At 39.6% G+C, this 15,426-nt stretch overlaps 1 protein-coding gene across 1 annotated transcript; it reads left to right on the top strand.

Annotated features, from left to right (window-relative positions):
• The first annotated feature begins 631 nt into the window (after nucleotides 1-631).
• Nucleotides 632-12,927, top strand: cyp27a3 (cytochrome P450 family 27 subfamily A member 3). Its single transcript, XM_084908202.1, has 9 exons — nucleotides 632-1,330; nucleotides 2,139-2,329; nucleotides 4,211-4,410; nucleotides 6,587-6,784; nucleotides 7,302-7,465; nucleotides 8,907-9,073; nucleotides 9,313-9,394; nucleotides 9,535-9,741; nucleotides 10,521-12,927. The coding sequence occupies exons 1-9, from the start codon at nucleotides 854-856 to the stop codon at nucleotides 10,677-10,679; spliced, it is 1,845 nt and encodes a 614-aa protein (XP_084764328.1). The 5' UTR covers nucleotides 632-853; the 3' UTR covers nucleotides 10,680-12,927.
• The last annotated feature ends 2,499 nt before the right edge of the window (nucleotides 12,928-15,426 follow it).

The following is a 15,426-nucleotide window of genomic DNA, read 5'->3' as shown; positions in this document are numbered from 1 at the left end:
CCAAATGGGGCTGAATAATTACCACACCCCACTTTTCAGTTATTTATTTGTAAAAAATGTTTGGAATCATGTATGATTTTGGTTCCACTTCTCACGTGTTCACCACTTTGTGTTGGTCTTTCACGTGAAATTCCAATAAAATTGATTCATGTTTGTGGCTGTAATGTGACAAAATGTGGAAAAGTTCAAGGGGGGCGAATACTTTTGCAAGCGACTGTATATTAACTCATATCATGGGAATCACTGTTCCTTTAGATCCTGAACTGAGTTTACTAGGAAATGTGACAAAGGTCAGTGGATCTGTAAGCAATCACCAAGCAAAGTTAATAGAAGTCTATTTATAGCAGATGGACCTCAGAAATGAAGAGTTGTAATCATTTGAACAAAGGCCAAAAAACAGATATGATGTATTTTTGAACATCTTGCAGCTCTAGTATACAGGTGCAATATTATCTGAGATTTCCAGCTATGTTACCTGACATGTGGTAATTGCTTCAAACTTCTATAATGAAATTTTATTCAAACTGCATTCACGCCTACGAAACGGGCGTTTACGCAACAGTGTTTGACGGTAATTTTCCACAAATAAATATAGGAGTGTGTTTTATATAGCTACGGGTAAGGAAGAGTAAGGAAGCAGACGTGTTTCCACCCCCAACATCCTTTAAAGGAAAACGGAAAACCGGGGCTTTGGCTCAACTCCACATTAACCTTATTTGTACTGAGGTTGTGAATTATGAATGTGTTTGACTAATTTATCTTCACCAGAGCTTTATATGTATACGAATAATATTTGTTCCTCTGCGTTTGCGCAGGTTACAAACAGCGTCCATAGGCTCACTTGCTGACGTTTATGATAATGTCAAAGTCCACAGTTGTTGGTAGGAGGCTGGTACACAGGCATCGGGTTTGCTGTTTCACAAACAAAGAGGCATTATTTCACCGCTCGCTCTCTCTCTCTCACACACACACACACACACATAGACATATACAGGCACAGACACCGGGGCTGATTCACTTGGTTAGCCTCCTGTCACGGCACAAAGAAGGGACAGATAAGACGCACTGCATGGTTAAAATGCTCGGGAGATCTCTGATGAACGTCGGACTGCGCGTGAAGTGTCAGCAGCTTAAAGGGATCCAGAGAGTGACAGCGGGACTAAACCCTGCCAACTATGGGGACACCCTCCGCCGCGAGGCAGCCTCCACCAGCACCGTCATGGGTGTCAACAAAATAAAAACTATGGATGATTTAGGCGGACCGAGTTTCATGACTACCTTGTATTGGCTTTTTATAAAGGGATATTTCCAAACGACGCAACAAATGCAAGTAAGTTGGAAAAGAAGGTGAAAACAGAGTTTTCCTTCTGGACTAAGGGTTCAGTCCGCCCCCTTGAACTACAGTGCACCTTCCCCTGGAGCTGCTAGAGCGATCAGTGTATCCTGATGACCCCACTGTGGTATTTATTCACGCACAGTTTGGGGTTTAGAATTGAATCTTGGTTTAATAAGCGCTTAATAACAACGATTAAAATCATCTGTAACAAATCCTGTAATACAAATAAATGAATTTAAAAAAAATCTATATTAGTTTTCCTTTGAGAGACAGTCACAGTCTCAGGAGAGTTTTTCACGATAGAGGATAAGTAAGAGATATTTTTTTTATAATGAGGATACTCTAAGCCAGGGGTGTCAAACTCAAATACACAGTGGGCCAAAATTCAAAACTGGAACAAAGTCGCGGGCTAACGTTAATATTTATTGAAATATATTTATTCCTCCAGATATAAGAATGAATCTTTTCTTATGGACTCAAACACGTTTTGCTGAAAAACTGAATATGGAACAAGCAAAGCTTAATACTAAACAATATATATATTAGCTGTATAATACCAGTAGGCCAGCTCTAATAGTAATTTGGTATGGCTTCCCGGGCCAAATGTAATTAGGCTGCGGGCCAAATTTGGCTCGTGGGCCAGAGTTTGACACCTATGCTCTAAGCAAAGATAAGTATGCACTGATATGTCATGATATTTTCTAATTCCAACAGGAAACTGTTGGTCTCCTTAAACATCATTTTACCTCCTGATAACTCTGAACATGCAACTAACCTATTAACTCCCATTATTTGCTCAAAGATTGAGCACAGCAAGATATACGGCCCCCTGTGGAAGTCCAAATACGGCCCTTTGGTCGTGGTGAATGTGGCCAGTGCCGACCTGATAGAACAGGTGCTGAGGCAGGAGGGTAAACACCCAATCCGGACAGACATGCCCCACTGGAGGAACTACAGAGAGCTCAGGAACCAGGCCCATGGACCCCTGACTGAGTGAGTGAAACCATCACAGATCCACCACATCTGTGTCCTGAATCCACACTGCACTGTAACTCTGAGCAGGCTGACAGCATGTTGTTTGTTTTGTTTCCGCTAATGAAATCTGTCTGATCAAGCTGCAATAACATGTGATGTAGCAACTGCAGATCATTTCTTTTCTACAAACAAACAAACACGATACATTGATTTTTTTGTTGTGTCAGTTGCTATGCGAAAAAACTTTGTCCTATGCCAAACTTTGCTAGGTGTTCAGGTTCTTTAACATGGGAGCAAATACGTGGACTTTGAATGCAATGTTATGAACAAAAAGAAAAAAATCCATAATATAATCCAGTCAATATAAAATATGTAGGTATTGTCACGGTTCTGGGTCCGTTGGACCCAGTATTTTGAGTTTATTATGTTTTGGTTTAATTTTGCATCATGGATTGTTTTCTTGTTCTCTTGTTGTGGTTGTGATGGTTATTATTAGAGTTTCATGTTTCTGTTATCCATGTTTTAGGAATTGTGGTTTCATGTTTAGTTCAGGTTCCATGTGTCATTCTGTCTGTCTCTCAGTGTCAGGTCTGCGTCTTGGTGTAGTGTTCTCGTTTCCTGTTTTATTGTGAAGGTCTGCGTCTCATGTGAGTGTGTTCAATTTTACCTCTGTCTCGTCTTGTTGATTATTCCCAGCTGTGTCCCCCACCTGTGTGTAATTCCCCCGTGCTTCTCTGTGTGTATTTAAGTCGTGTCCTCGGTCATTGTAGTTGCTGGTCCGTCTGTGTATCCACCATGTCGCACCTGTGTGTTCTCCCTGCTGTCTACCATCGTCTGCCTCTGCTCGCCCTCCTTCATGTTCGTGTTCTGCGCTGTAGTTCAGTTGTTTTCCAGTATAGTTTAGTTTGTCTTCGTTTGCCATTCTTCCTTTGCCATTTATTCAATAAACCACCTTCACACCTTCACGACTGCCTGCGCTTGGATCCTCCTTCATTTCTTCCACACGGCTCTTCTCACTCGCCGTGACAGGTGTATATATATATATAGATATATAGATAGATAGATCTAGCACATCTCTCTCCTCTTGATTTTGCCTTGAAACAGTTCTAACAGATTGGAAACTATAATTTAACATAATTTAATCTCACCTCATTTCAGTTCATACCTTCTGTATGAAATTACTTTGTGGTTAGTATTTGTGATGCATACTTGTTGCTGACAGGGAACATTGGCAGCATGCAGGGATTCAGTCCAGGCCTGCAGCTCAGTTTTTTTGTTTTGTTTTTTTTAGTGTTAGAGACTGAGACCAATATAGACGTCATCAGTTTCATATAAAATCTAAAGTATTAAAAGGAAGGGCCTGTGGACCACAATGTTCTTTGGCAGAATAACAGACACTTTCTCAGCTCCTCATTTATTCTTGTCCGACTTGTTTTAGCAGCACTTATCAGTGTTGAAAGTTAAGACCCTGGAGCAGTACTAACAGGCTTTCAGACACTATTAGACAACCCGGAACTACTCAGGGTACACTCGTTCATGTGCATTTAGATATGTTTAAAGATCTCAACCACCCACTCGTGTTTCCAGAGATTTGCCCATCTGCTATGGATATTTTATTTTGAACAGTTTGAAGCACTTTGGAAACAATAACACTTGTTATTAGTATTAATTCCTTGTTGACTTTGGTCTTTGGATGGGATTTGTTGATAAAGAAGGGAAATATGGAGACTCTTACTAGCCTTGCCTGTAAAGTGAGTCCATTTAAATGTAAGCAAGAATAAGCCAAATACAAATCTATACTTATAGATCGATATTATCATAAAATGATTTTTCAAAGAAGTAATTTTCTATGACTTGCTCTCTGGAGCCTCATTCCCTTGTTTTTATATTGGTTTTTAGGATGGGGGCCAAATGGCAGCGGATTCGCAGCATCTTGAATCCACGAATGCTGAAACCCAAGCACGTCTCCTCCTATGCCAACACCATCAATGAGGTGGTGTCAGATTTCATCTGCAGAGTGAACTGGCTGAGGGAGACCAGTGGACAGGGAGTCATGGTCAATGACCTGACTGCAGAGCTCTACAAATTTGCTTTTGAAGGTTAGCAGAAAACAAAACAAATAAATGAAATGTTGTTAATTAATCAGCTTTAGAAACTCATGCAGTCCATCTCATTTAGATGCTTGGAAACAAGAAGAAAACAGAGGAATATGCTGTGTAATTGTTCTTGTCCTTGATTTTTTCAAACCTGCAGACCTCATTTTCTGTGTGTCATTCAGTAAGCCGACAGCTGCTTTTTCTTTTGGCCTTGACTGCTGATTAGACACGATAATGTGGTCATATAATGCGACACGGTCACTTTGATCGAGATTATTTTTAAGTGTTACAGTCCCGTCTCAATCATAAATCTAAAATCCGACAGCAGCACCGTCCAAAGGAAATCCATCTTCCAAGACGGCACATTCCTGCTTAGAATGTTGGTGGTGTTATATTTATCTTATGCTAGCAGATCTTTACACTAAGGTACAATGACTGCTGGCCGTAGCCTCATAAACAGAATGTGATTTCTTCCATTTCACAACACATTACATTTAAAGATGCGCTATGTGAAACTTGCGTCACATCAACTGACCACATATAAAAGATCGCAGTAGCATCTCGGTGACAAAAGCGAAGGGTGGTTTCCCGCAGATGTCTCGTCTGTGACCTCAGTAAACAATGAGCTCGTTGGCTCCGTGTCAGGTCTAGTGAAGTGGAAAAATTCAACCGGAGTCCAAGAATAAACACAGGGAAATACTAGAGATGCATCACAAGCTCTTAAGTAGTATCCATACCAAAACAGGATGGCTTAAGGATAACATACATAAGGAACAAAGACAACCTGAGGGAATAAATACAACAGAGGTGAAAACACAATCAGCAAACTAAGAATCAAAGTGGCAGGTCCAAAAAATGAGCGCTCACATTCAGTTTTACTGAATACAGCCGAGTTTAATTATGCTTGCCATCAGAGTCAGAAAGGAGGCTAAAGCAGGGTTTGCTTTGCTGAGTGACTGACAAGTGGCTAATGGACAATGGGCCTCATTCACAAATATAAGTGTGGAAACATTTTTAATTGGTGCAAAAAATGAGTTTTGCATGCAAATTTACTGTAGCATTTGTAAAATACGAGTATCAGTCTATTTTGTTCTCACCACCGTGCATATGCTAGTAAATCAGAATCATTCGGGACCAGCTCACAATATCCATACACGGAGATGATTTATCTGAATTTCAGCAGTGGGATAACCTCTCCATACACACCCCTTCTGGTTCTCTGTCTATACATGACCACCCCCGGCACTACAAGTTGTTTGTTCTTGTTTTCGTGCACCACCCTCCCTCCCTTTTAAATACATTCACCACTCATTAGTACGTGGGGATCTGCCCGGCCCGGGAGCCTCGGCCAGTCCCCTCTGAGACCTTCCCCACCCCGCAGCCTCAATTCATACTCAAGCCATCTGCCATTATCTGCTAGAAATGCTGTCAAACCTAAAATGAGGATGTGGTCCAAGCTACTGAATTGCATTTTATCGGTGCCTCCATTAATCTATATATAAAGAAACACATTTGCTGCCAGGTGAAGTAGAAAACGTGGTGACTGAGATGAGGTGGAAGCCAGAAGAGGTGCAGCTTTCTAAAGAGTTTCCACAGGAGTGACCATCTTTCAGTCATTTCACCTGAGACAAGAAAAATGTGGAATCAAAGTTGATATGAAAAGATTGGCAAACAACAAGAAAGGAAGGAAGAAAACAGGTGGAGGACAAGGATCATGTGACCTGTCAGCCCCAGATGAGAGAACAATAAAAGCCAGATTATCCAGCATTCATGGGATAGTGCCAAAAACTTATTCTATGAGTGACATTCAGCAATGACAGAAGTCATTTGTAATGAAAGATAAGAACATTTAAGATACAATAAGGGACAGTGGAATATGTTTAAATGGAAAAAGGTTAAATATATAAATGTTTTCTTTATATTTATTTATTTTTATTGCATTTCTGAGCATTTACCATATTGTGAAAACTGTAAATAATGACCAAAATTTGATAGCAGAATAATATTAATAATTAGTAGTAGCAGCAGGGATCAGTGACCCTGGACACATTTCAGTGGTCTGTGCTGTTTGCAGGAAGGTTTTTCTATTGTATGCATGTGCTGTCAAATTGATGTTGTTTTGTCAAGTTGCATTGCACTGAGCTCTTTTGACAAACTATTGTTTTGTTTTTAAACACAGGAATATGCTCAGTGCTTTTTGAAACCCGTATGGGCTGCATGAGTGAGGTGATCCCCGAGAAAACCCAAAAGTTCATTGTCTCCGTGGGGGAAATGTTCCATCTCTCTCAAGTCGTCATCCTCTTCCCACAGTTCCTCTGGCCCTACCTGCAGTCCTGGAAAAGGTTTGTCGCAGCCTGGGATCATCTCTTCAAAGTTGGTGAGCAACATTAATTTTTAACCAGTAAATAAAAGTGTGGTGTGTTGGTAAATTCACTGCTGAATATTTATCCCCTTTCTGCCATTATGTGATTTCTAAAACCACTTTGAGACATTTTTTTCTGTTTTAGTGCAAAAAAACCAAACACCTTTCAGGCTTTTCGTTAAATATTCAAGATTTAAAATTGAAAAGACTTTTCTAGTTGTCAGAAATTTGTAGGATTTAATTCATGGAAACATTACCTACTCCCGATTCCATACTGGTTGTGGATCACCAAGGTTAGTTCAGTTCAGGGTTCATGGACATTTTCAAGTAGCACTATCAGCTAATTTCAAGGTCAGCACACACAACACACACAAAGAGACAAAGTCCACCTTACATGTGACATTTCACACAATCAGTGTGCTAACAAGATGCCTAACTGTGTCTCTCTTTCCCCATCTAGTGGGCAAACATGTCTTCTCACAGTCTTTTTCTTTTAATTTCACATGAGATAAGATGATGTTGTCTCTCGTAGCTGAAGAACTGGTGAATAAGAAAATTGAGGAGATCCAGGAGAATGTCCACCTGGACAAAGACGTGGAGGGAGCGTATCTCACACATCTCCTGCTCAGTGAACAGATGAACAGCACAGAGATCCTGGGCAGCATCACTGAACTCCTCCTGGCAGGAGTAGACACAGTGAGTAATAACTACACCGCTCCGTCATTCCCAATTCCCAAAATAAATTTGTTTGCATTAAAGTGTCTCCCATTATTCGTTTAGGCTTCCAGGTTTCCATCTTCCCAGAGCCACTTAATAAGAACCAAAAAAAAATAAATGTTAGTTTTCCTTTATATAAAAACAACCCACTACCACTCACCCTAGATAGAGACACAGTTATTGGGAAACAGTTTTACTTCTTCTATTCTACTTCTAATTTCTATTTCTACTATTGCTGACAGTGGAGCTGCTAACATGTTGGTTAATTTAAGTTTCTTTTTCTCTCTTTTCAGTTCCACCTTTTTTCTTTTTGCTTTTGTTTGTTCCTCTTTATTAAACACTTCTTTCACATTAACTCTGTTCTACAAGGTGCACGAGTGCACAGGGAAGGTAGGGGACGGGCCAGCGGTGTTACCAGAATTGATTGGGCATTGTATTGTCAGTAATGAAAATGAACTAATGGGCTGCTGTGCACAATGCACGGTGCACAGTAGCCCTTCAAGCCAGCCTGTATAGTTATATTGACAAAGAAAAAAAGAACTATACTGTGGCGGCCCATCAGGCAGATTACCAGTCCAACCTTGGAGTATAGCTCTCAGCTACAAGTTAAGAGATAATTTTTGAACATATTAAAAGTCTTCTTAAAGTCAAAGAATGCATATAAAAACAAGAAGTTGAAGTTGACTTAGAAAACCAGTTGTGCTTTTCCACACGGAGGCTGATTTTTTTGTAAATATACTCTACTATACAGAATGATGCCTTAATTCAGCATACAGTTTATAGACTACTCACTGGGCTGATTCCTCTGTAACTACTGGTTTTGCCACACACTGTGCAATGCTGTCATGTCAATATGTACCAAAGTCTCCGAGGAATGTTCCTGGTATGTTGTTGAATCTGTGCAACAAATAATTAAGCCAGTCGTGAAGGATAAAACCAGCAAGGTGTACCTAGTGAAGTGGTCAATGAGTGTACGAGTTTTGGCATTCCAGAATAGTCATTTTAAATTTGATTAACTTGAGAAGTGGCCCATGAGAGTATAAACAATTATTTTTAAAGATCATTGGTCGCATGCTTGTCTACGGATTTACTCAAAGCAGCATTTTATCCACTTAAATATGAAATAGCTTTGTCCTGGATTGGAAATCTTGAGTAATATAAATGAGGTGTTCTTGTCTCAGATGCTGCAGATGAGTAATCGTCATGTAAAAACATGAAAGGTATGCCATTCATTAATCAATGCGGTGAAGTTTTCGGGAAGATATTTCTCAACCCAAAGATCAACCTCCCTGAAAGTAAAACACAAAACTTTATATTCTGTCAAACCAAGCCCAGCTCTGAACTTGGCTGGATTGTAATGGAACATGTCAAAACATTACATAAAACAGAACATTACACTCTGTGTTTCTCTGATTTGCAGACCTCCAACACTATCTCCTGGTCTCTGTACCATTTGGCGAGGGAGCCAGAGATCCAAGAACAGTTGTACCAGGAAGTGATAAGCGTTTGCCCTGGGGACAAGGTGCCAAACAGTGATGACATAGCTCAGATGCCGTACCTGAAGGCCATCATCAGAGAGACACTGCGGTAGGAGGGGAATCTTTTTATTAATAAGATAATATCCAAGGTGAAATGAAACACTTATCTGCTCCTAAACATGGAAGTTAAAGAAATAAAACCACTTAAAAGAATACTTCACCTTTGCTTAAAGTTAGGAGACATGGTTTATGGACTTACATGTTTGTAAGGGGTGAGATAGCAAAGAGTTGCATTTACTGAACAAATGGAAACTGTGTTGATGCCTTTCTGCATTTTGTGGTCGCCAGCCTGTATCCAGTTGTGCCAGGAAATGCCCGCATCACTGTTGAAAATGAGATTGTGGTGGGAAATCATCTCTTCCCAAAAAAGGTAAGATGCACGTTAAGCACACCTGGCCTCTTACTAGTAAATAAATGCAGTCTTGTCTATACAGCGCCATCTGAAATCAGTTGGGGTTGTTGGGGTTCAGTCATAGCACAATAGCAAACGTCATGGGTTTTCTCTCTTAGACGCTGTTCCACCTGTGCCACTACGCCGTGTCCTATGATGAGAATATTTTCCCCAACCCCCACACCTTCCTGCCGGAGCGCTGGCTCCGAGGAGGGGAGGATAAGTCCAAGCAGCACCCGTTTGGGTCAGTACCATTTGGTTTTGGGATCCGGGCATGTCTAGGTCGGCGGGTGGCTGAACTTGAGATGTATCTCCTCCTCTCCAGGGTAAGAACATCTGTTCCTAATGCTAATGATGCTCCGTGCTTGCTTATAAAGAAGCAACTTTTGCCAACACAGCAGTGTACTTTGGCTTTGAGCAAAGCTACTGTGTCAAGTCTTGCCCAGGCAGCAGAGTGGATAGTGATAAAAGCTACTAGATTATACATCTAATCCAAAAACAGTTTGCATGATTTGACAAACTGTAACTTGCACTTCAAGTTCTTAAAATATAACTTTAAGTGCAAAATTGGAAAAGGTAATGGATAAGGTTTGGAAGGAGTGCTGTGAATTAATACTTTGCTTTACGTGAGTTGCTGAACAAGTTATTATAAAAACTCAACAGTAGCTTGATGCTTACAACTTTAAAGACTTAGAAGCTACGGTTAGGTTATTATTCCACTGCATATTGTGTTAAAGGATCCATACAACTTTATAGCTATAAGACTGCAAGACTGAAATATGCAAACAAACAGGGTCCAAACATTGTGCCATTGCTTTTTTAAATTTCCTGGAAATCGGTTGTTCTTTAGCTTCATTCAGGGAGCAGTATTAACCTAAAGTAACTTCTCGGCCCATTCAAAGCTGTTTACTCTTTTGTCGGCCTGGGCATGCACATGAATACAAACCACTCATCAGTCACTTTGACCTGAGTCATCCAAAATACACAGTAGTCAATTGGCAAGCAGCTGGTAATCAGTGAGTTTAAAATTTCTGCTCACATAAATAAATGTCAATTGCATGTTTTTCTTTTTAAAGAGTACTCTTTCTTTTTTGTGTGTTTGAAGTTGATAAAGCACTATGAGGTGAAGCCTGATCCTGCTGGAAAACCAGTGAAGCCAATCACCAGAACTCTGCTTTGCCCTGCTACACCAATCAACCTACAGTTTCTGGGCAGACAAGTTAAGCAGGTGGAGCCAAGAGCAAAGTTAGCAGGTTCTCCATGAGCTGTTTTTCTATTCAAAGTCTTCATTTCACTAACCACTTGTTTATGTGGAGTTTTATTTCATGAAAACTGGATTTATGTTGTACAGTATATAATGGAGACACACGCACACATACATCTTCCTCCACTACTTACCAATTTAACAAGATAAACTGGATCACATTCAAACATACCTGCCTGGCCACCCTCTACATTGACATCTTCACCCTTCTGCACTCCTTCATGACTGAAGAATTGTAAAATATTACTATTAGTATTACTATAGTTAGATAAATATCTACTATATTATAAAAAAAATTATATACTATTGGCTGAAAATGACAAGCAGTGGAGGAATTTTTCAAACCATTTCATTGGGAAAAGGAAGCAATAAAACACCATGAAAACACATTATTAAAGAAAAAACTGTATTAGTGGAAAATTGTGCATGAAGTATAAAAACTGAGATAATTATTCTGAAGAAAATTATTTCTCATCAATGTTAAATTGATTAATATTACTGCTATATATGTTTAAGGGTGACCTCATTTTAAATACTTTATATTGTGTTTAATGTCCAGCTCCATTCACAAAATATCTTAATTATGAGTTTGTAGTAGCTGTCCAGTGAGGAAGCTGTTCATGACCACAGAAACAAAAGTCTACGTCTTTATTTTACACATTTAGCATTCAGCAAAAGCAGAATTAAAAGGATTGAGCAATACGTGACATGGTTTACTGTACAGGGTGATTTCAAATATGAATGAAAAAAGAACGTGGAGTGTTGGCAAAACAGCTGGTTAAACATTTAGACATTCTCATAGATGCTAATCTGAAAGTGCTGGCTGACCCTGCACCTGGTCAACTTGCCTGTTTTTATTAGACTGGACATGTTCAGAGAAATCGTCACAGCTTTCCTTGTTAATGTACTAAAGAAGTTATTAAAAACTTTTTCATGCTCTTCTTTACATCAGATATGTTAACCAAGGGTGGTTAGCAAGAGGGAACTTCTCTGTTATGATGCTAAATCACTGAAGCTGGTTTGCTTGGTAGTGCAGACCATAACTGATCTCAGAGCAGTAAAAGCTGAGCTAGCGGCAGCTTGCCTGTCACGCTAGTCTGCCATCGGTTTACTGGCAGACCAGTGGTTTGTCCACAATGCACATGTGCAAACCACAAGAAAAAAGGTTTCTGGCCTCTCAGCCTGCCCAGCTTTAGTCATTGATAACAGGAGATGGACACACCCTCAGGGACAAAGCTGTAGTCTCCTATGAGACTGAAATAAGCCGGCGGTCACAAGATGGCAGTAACGTAAAGCCACACATCAAGTGAAAGAGAAGGAGCTTTATAGCAGTGCTGTCTGAGGTGAAAGGAGAGAAATCACTTTACTTTGGTGTGTTTTACTTTTTGCATATGTTCAGACTTGACAACACACTCACAAATACACACACACACAAGCAGTATGTAATCTTGGTTTAATTAAGGAACATGTCTGTCAATACAAGTGACTGACTTTGAATGCACATGCAGTATTTGTGTGTGGATGTGGAGGTTTGGTGTGAGTTCATTTATGTAGAAATTGGGGACCTATATCAGCTCACACACCAGTTGATTTGGGACTACTGTCCTCAGTTAGATTTGAGGCACATAAAATATTTGTATTTAGGGTGGGGTTTTTCTGTGTTGTATTGTGTATGTGTGTGTGGTAGTTCTGAATGTTAATGTGCATGGTTATCTGTCTCTCTGTGTTAGCCAGAGTTGCATAAACGGAAGGAAATTAATAGGTGGATACCCCATCAATGATCATGTCTGAAAATAAATCTTTTTAAAGGCATTTTAACATAAAGTAAATTTTCTTCAGGAAATCCATCATTTGAAGTTTAAATTTTGGTTTTATTGCTGATTGTTGGAAAGTTTTAATGTTTACTGTTAGTAGTATGTACTGTCATAGACCAATGCTGCCCTCTTGTGGTCTGTTTTGTCCTTGAAAACATTTTTCATTCATGCCTTACTCATTTTCTTTCTTTGCAGAGACAATTGATTTTTTTAAGCTTCTTTAATGTGTCACTGTCCAGACATAGCTTTTATAGTCACAATAAAATGATCAGGTGGCCAGTGAGCAAGCAAATGTTTAGCTGTGTTCTGGTGACTTGTTTGAACAGCCATGTGATTGTTATTACCACTTCTATTAGCTGTTCGAAAAATGTTAATCCTACACTTACAAGTCATGACCCACAAAGTGATTAATAAATCCCTACATGTCAAAAGGTTGTGATTGTTTGGATTCTTTTATAATCTGTTTAATGCTGTATGTTCAACTAGAAAAAGTCTCTTTTCTCCAGAGAGCTTCGTGACCCATAACACCTGTACGGTGCTCAGATCCTGTGGGCTGCAAGCCCAAGAAGAAAAAGAAGAAGACAAATCCTTTTATTGTTAATATGTGCATAACGAAATTTTGTTCGGTAGCTCTTGGCACAGAAGAGAACACCCTTTTACATACACAAATATACTGTTCATACATATACAGATACACTATAAGACAAGTGAAACCACACTATCCATGTGTGCAGGTGTGCAGAAATAATATGTGCAAAAAGTCACAGAATTGTATTTCACAGCTCTGGGGAATGAAGCTGTCTCTCAGGCTGGTGGTACGTTTTCATGTTCCTATACAACTTTCCTGAAGGAAGCACGTCTGGCCCTGTTTTTGGGATCTGTCTAGCGTACACCGAGTCCAGATGTGGAAGTGGCTTTCCCACAATCCCTTGTGGTGTTTTCATCACCCAGGCCAAGTTCTTTCTGTCTTGTGCTGTGCAGCTGCCATGCTACACAGTCATACTAGGACAGATGATACTTTCTTTTGTGGCTCTGTAGAAGTTCATGAGCAGCTGAGAAGAGAGTTTGTTCCGTTTTAGCTTCCTGAGGAAGAAGAGCCTTTGCTGGGCACATCACACCCAGAAACTTGATGTTGTCCACACGCTCTACTGCCTCTCCGTGTATGAGGAGAGGAGCGTGTTTTGTCTTGCCGGACCGCCTGCAATCCACAATGACCTCCTTGGTGTTGCTGCTGTTAAGCACAAGGTTGTTGTCTAAGCACCACTGTGTCAGTTATTGGACACTCCTCCACTTTGGTCTGAATTGTGCAAAGGACATTGTTTGCACAAATCAGAAATCTTTTGGTTCGTTCAGATTCAGCTTTGGAAAAAGAAGCCATGTTGCCATGTCCTTTATAAAGAGAAAAGGCTTTCTTCTGGCAACCCAACGAAACAACACCATTCTTTTTAAGACTATATTTCAGTTAGAAAAAACACTGTTTTACAACAGTTATTTTTTTTGCCCAAATCTTGGCACCGGTAACTTGTTACCCTAGATACTACTAAACTTCTGGCTACTACACTGGTTGTCATTAATGCCAGCACAGTGTTGGCCAGTGGTGGTTTTGGACTGATGTTCAAACAGCCGGAGATGACATCTACTGTTTCCTTAAGTCTCATCTCTCAAGGTTTGGCATGTTGCATGGGATGTTATACCAGTGGTTCTCAAACCTCTTCTGGTGTGCTCCATTTCAGAAGAATATTAATAGAAAATATTAATAGAAAATCCAAATAAACATTTGTTTAAAGTAAGTATATAATATATATATAGCATCATAAGCTCTTATTCATTTATTTCCTCCCTCTCTGAAAAATAATTCTGGTCAACTTTATGTTTTTTCTCCTGGTTATCTGTGCCCCACCTATGATTTCAGGCTAATTTGTCTGTTTTGTTGTTTGCAGTTTTTGACCAGTGTTATAAATGGTGGATCCAGGCAAAGTAATGTAAAAATAATAATTTTAAAAAAAAGAAGAAAAAAACTTTTGGAATGAGTAAAGCATATCCTACTTGAAAGCAATCGAAATTGGCTTTGTATGTAACGCACTTTCAGTAATTTTGAACAATGGCACTGCAAAGATTTTAACAGTTATTTCTGTATCTGTGAGTTTTAAAATCACGTGTGTTTTCTAAAAGTCCAAGCACATTTTTTTAAGTATTAATTTGTTTTTGTTTTTTTAACAATCTTTTAATAAAAATGGATAAAGTGAACTCCAACTGTGGCGTCTTTAAACCACTTTTTAATCTTGTGCTGTCTTGCTCATGTTTAAATTTAGCAGACTTAAACAATTGTGAAGATTGGAAAAAAATCTGCGTATATTGGTGGTGACCATTAGACCACATTAAAACCACACATGTGCTCACAGGAGCAGCAGCATTTGTGTCACTTCAGAAGACATAACTAACGTAGCCCACATTAATATATTATACAAATACAAAAATACACCACTATACAAAGTTCACTAACATCTAATGTTTTACACTATGTGGACATCCTTTTTGCTCCCAAATGGGATACAGGTCCCCACAGTGTGACAGTGTAAAAGTATATATGTGTAAAAGACGCATGTCCCCACAATATGAGTAATTCAAGTACACACACACACACACACACCTTTGTGGGGACATGATCGTGAATGAAACAACAACTGCAATTACTTTGACATCGTGCATTCTCTAGACTTATAGGTTTACCTTTACTATGATTGAATGTCTAAGCCTAACCCTAAAACCCATCCCTCAAACAGCAACTAACTAACACGTGTACTTGGGACACACGTCCACCACCACCGCTGATATTACTCAGGGTGAATAAAAAATAAATAAATGATACACTCGAAGTCATCCAACCAGAGATATGCGCTTTGACCCGCACATCCATCCCACAGTCAGGTCTG

This window comes from Perissodus microlepis, chromosome 16 (genome assembly GCF_051167445.1).
Source record: "Perissodus microlepis isolate ML-2025 ecotype Zambia chromosome 16, ASM5116744v1, whole genome shotgun sequence".
Classification (NCBI taxonomy): Eukaryota; Metazoa; Chordata; class Actinopteri; order Cichliformes; family Cichlidae; genus Perissodus; species Perissodus microlepis.
Note: the sequence above shows the minus strand (reverse complement) of the source record. Positions and strands in the feature narration are given on the sequence as shown.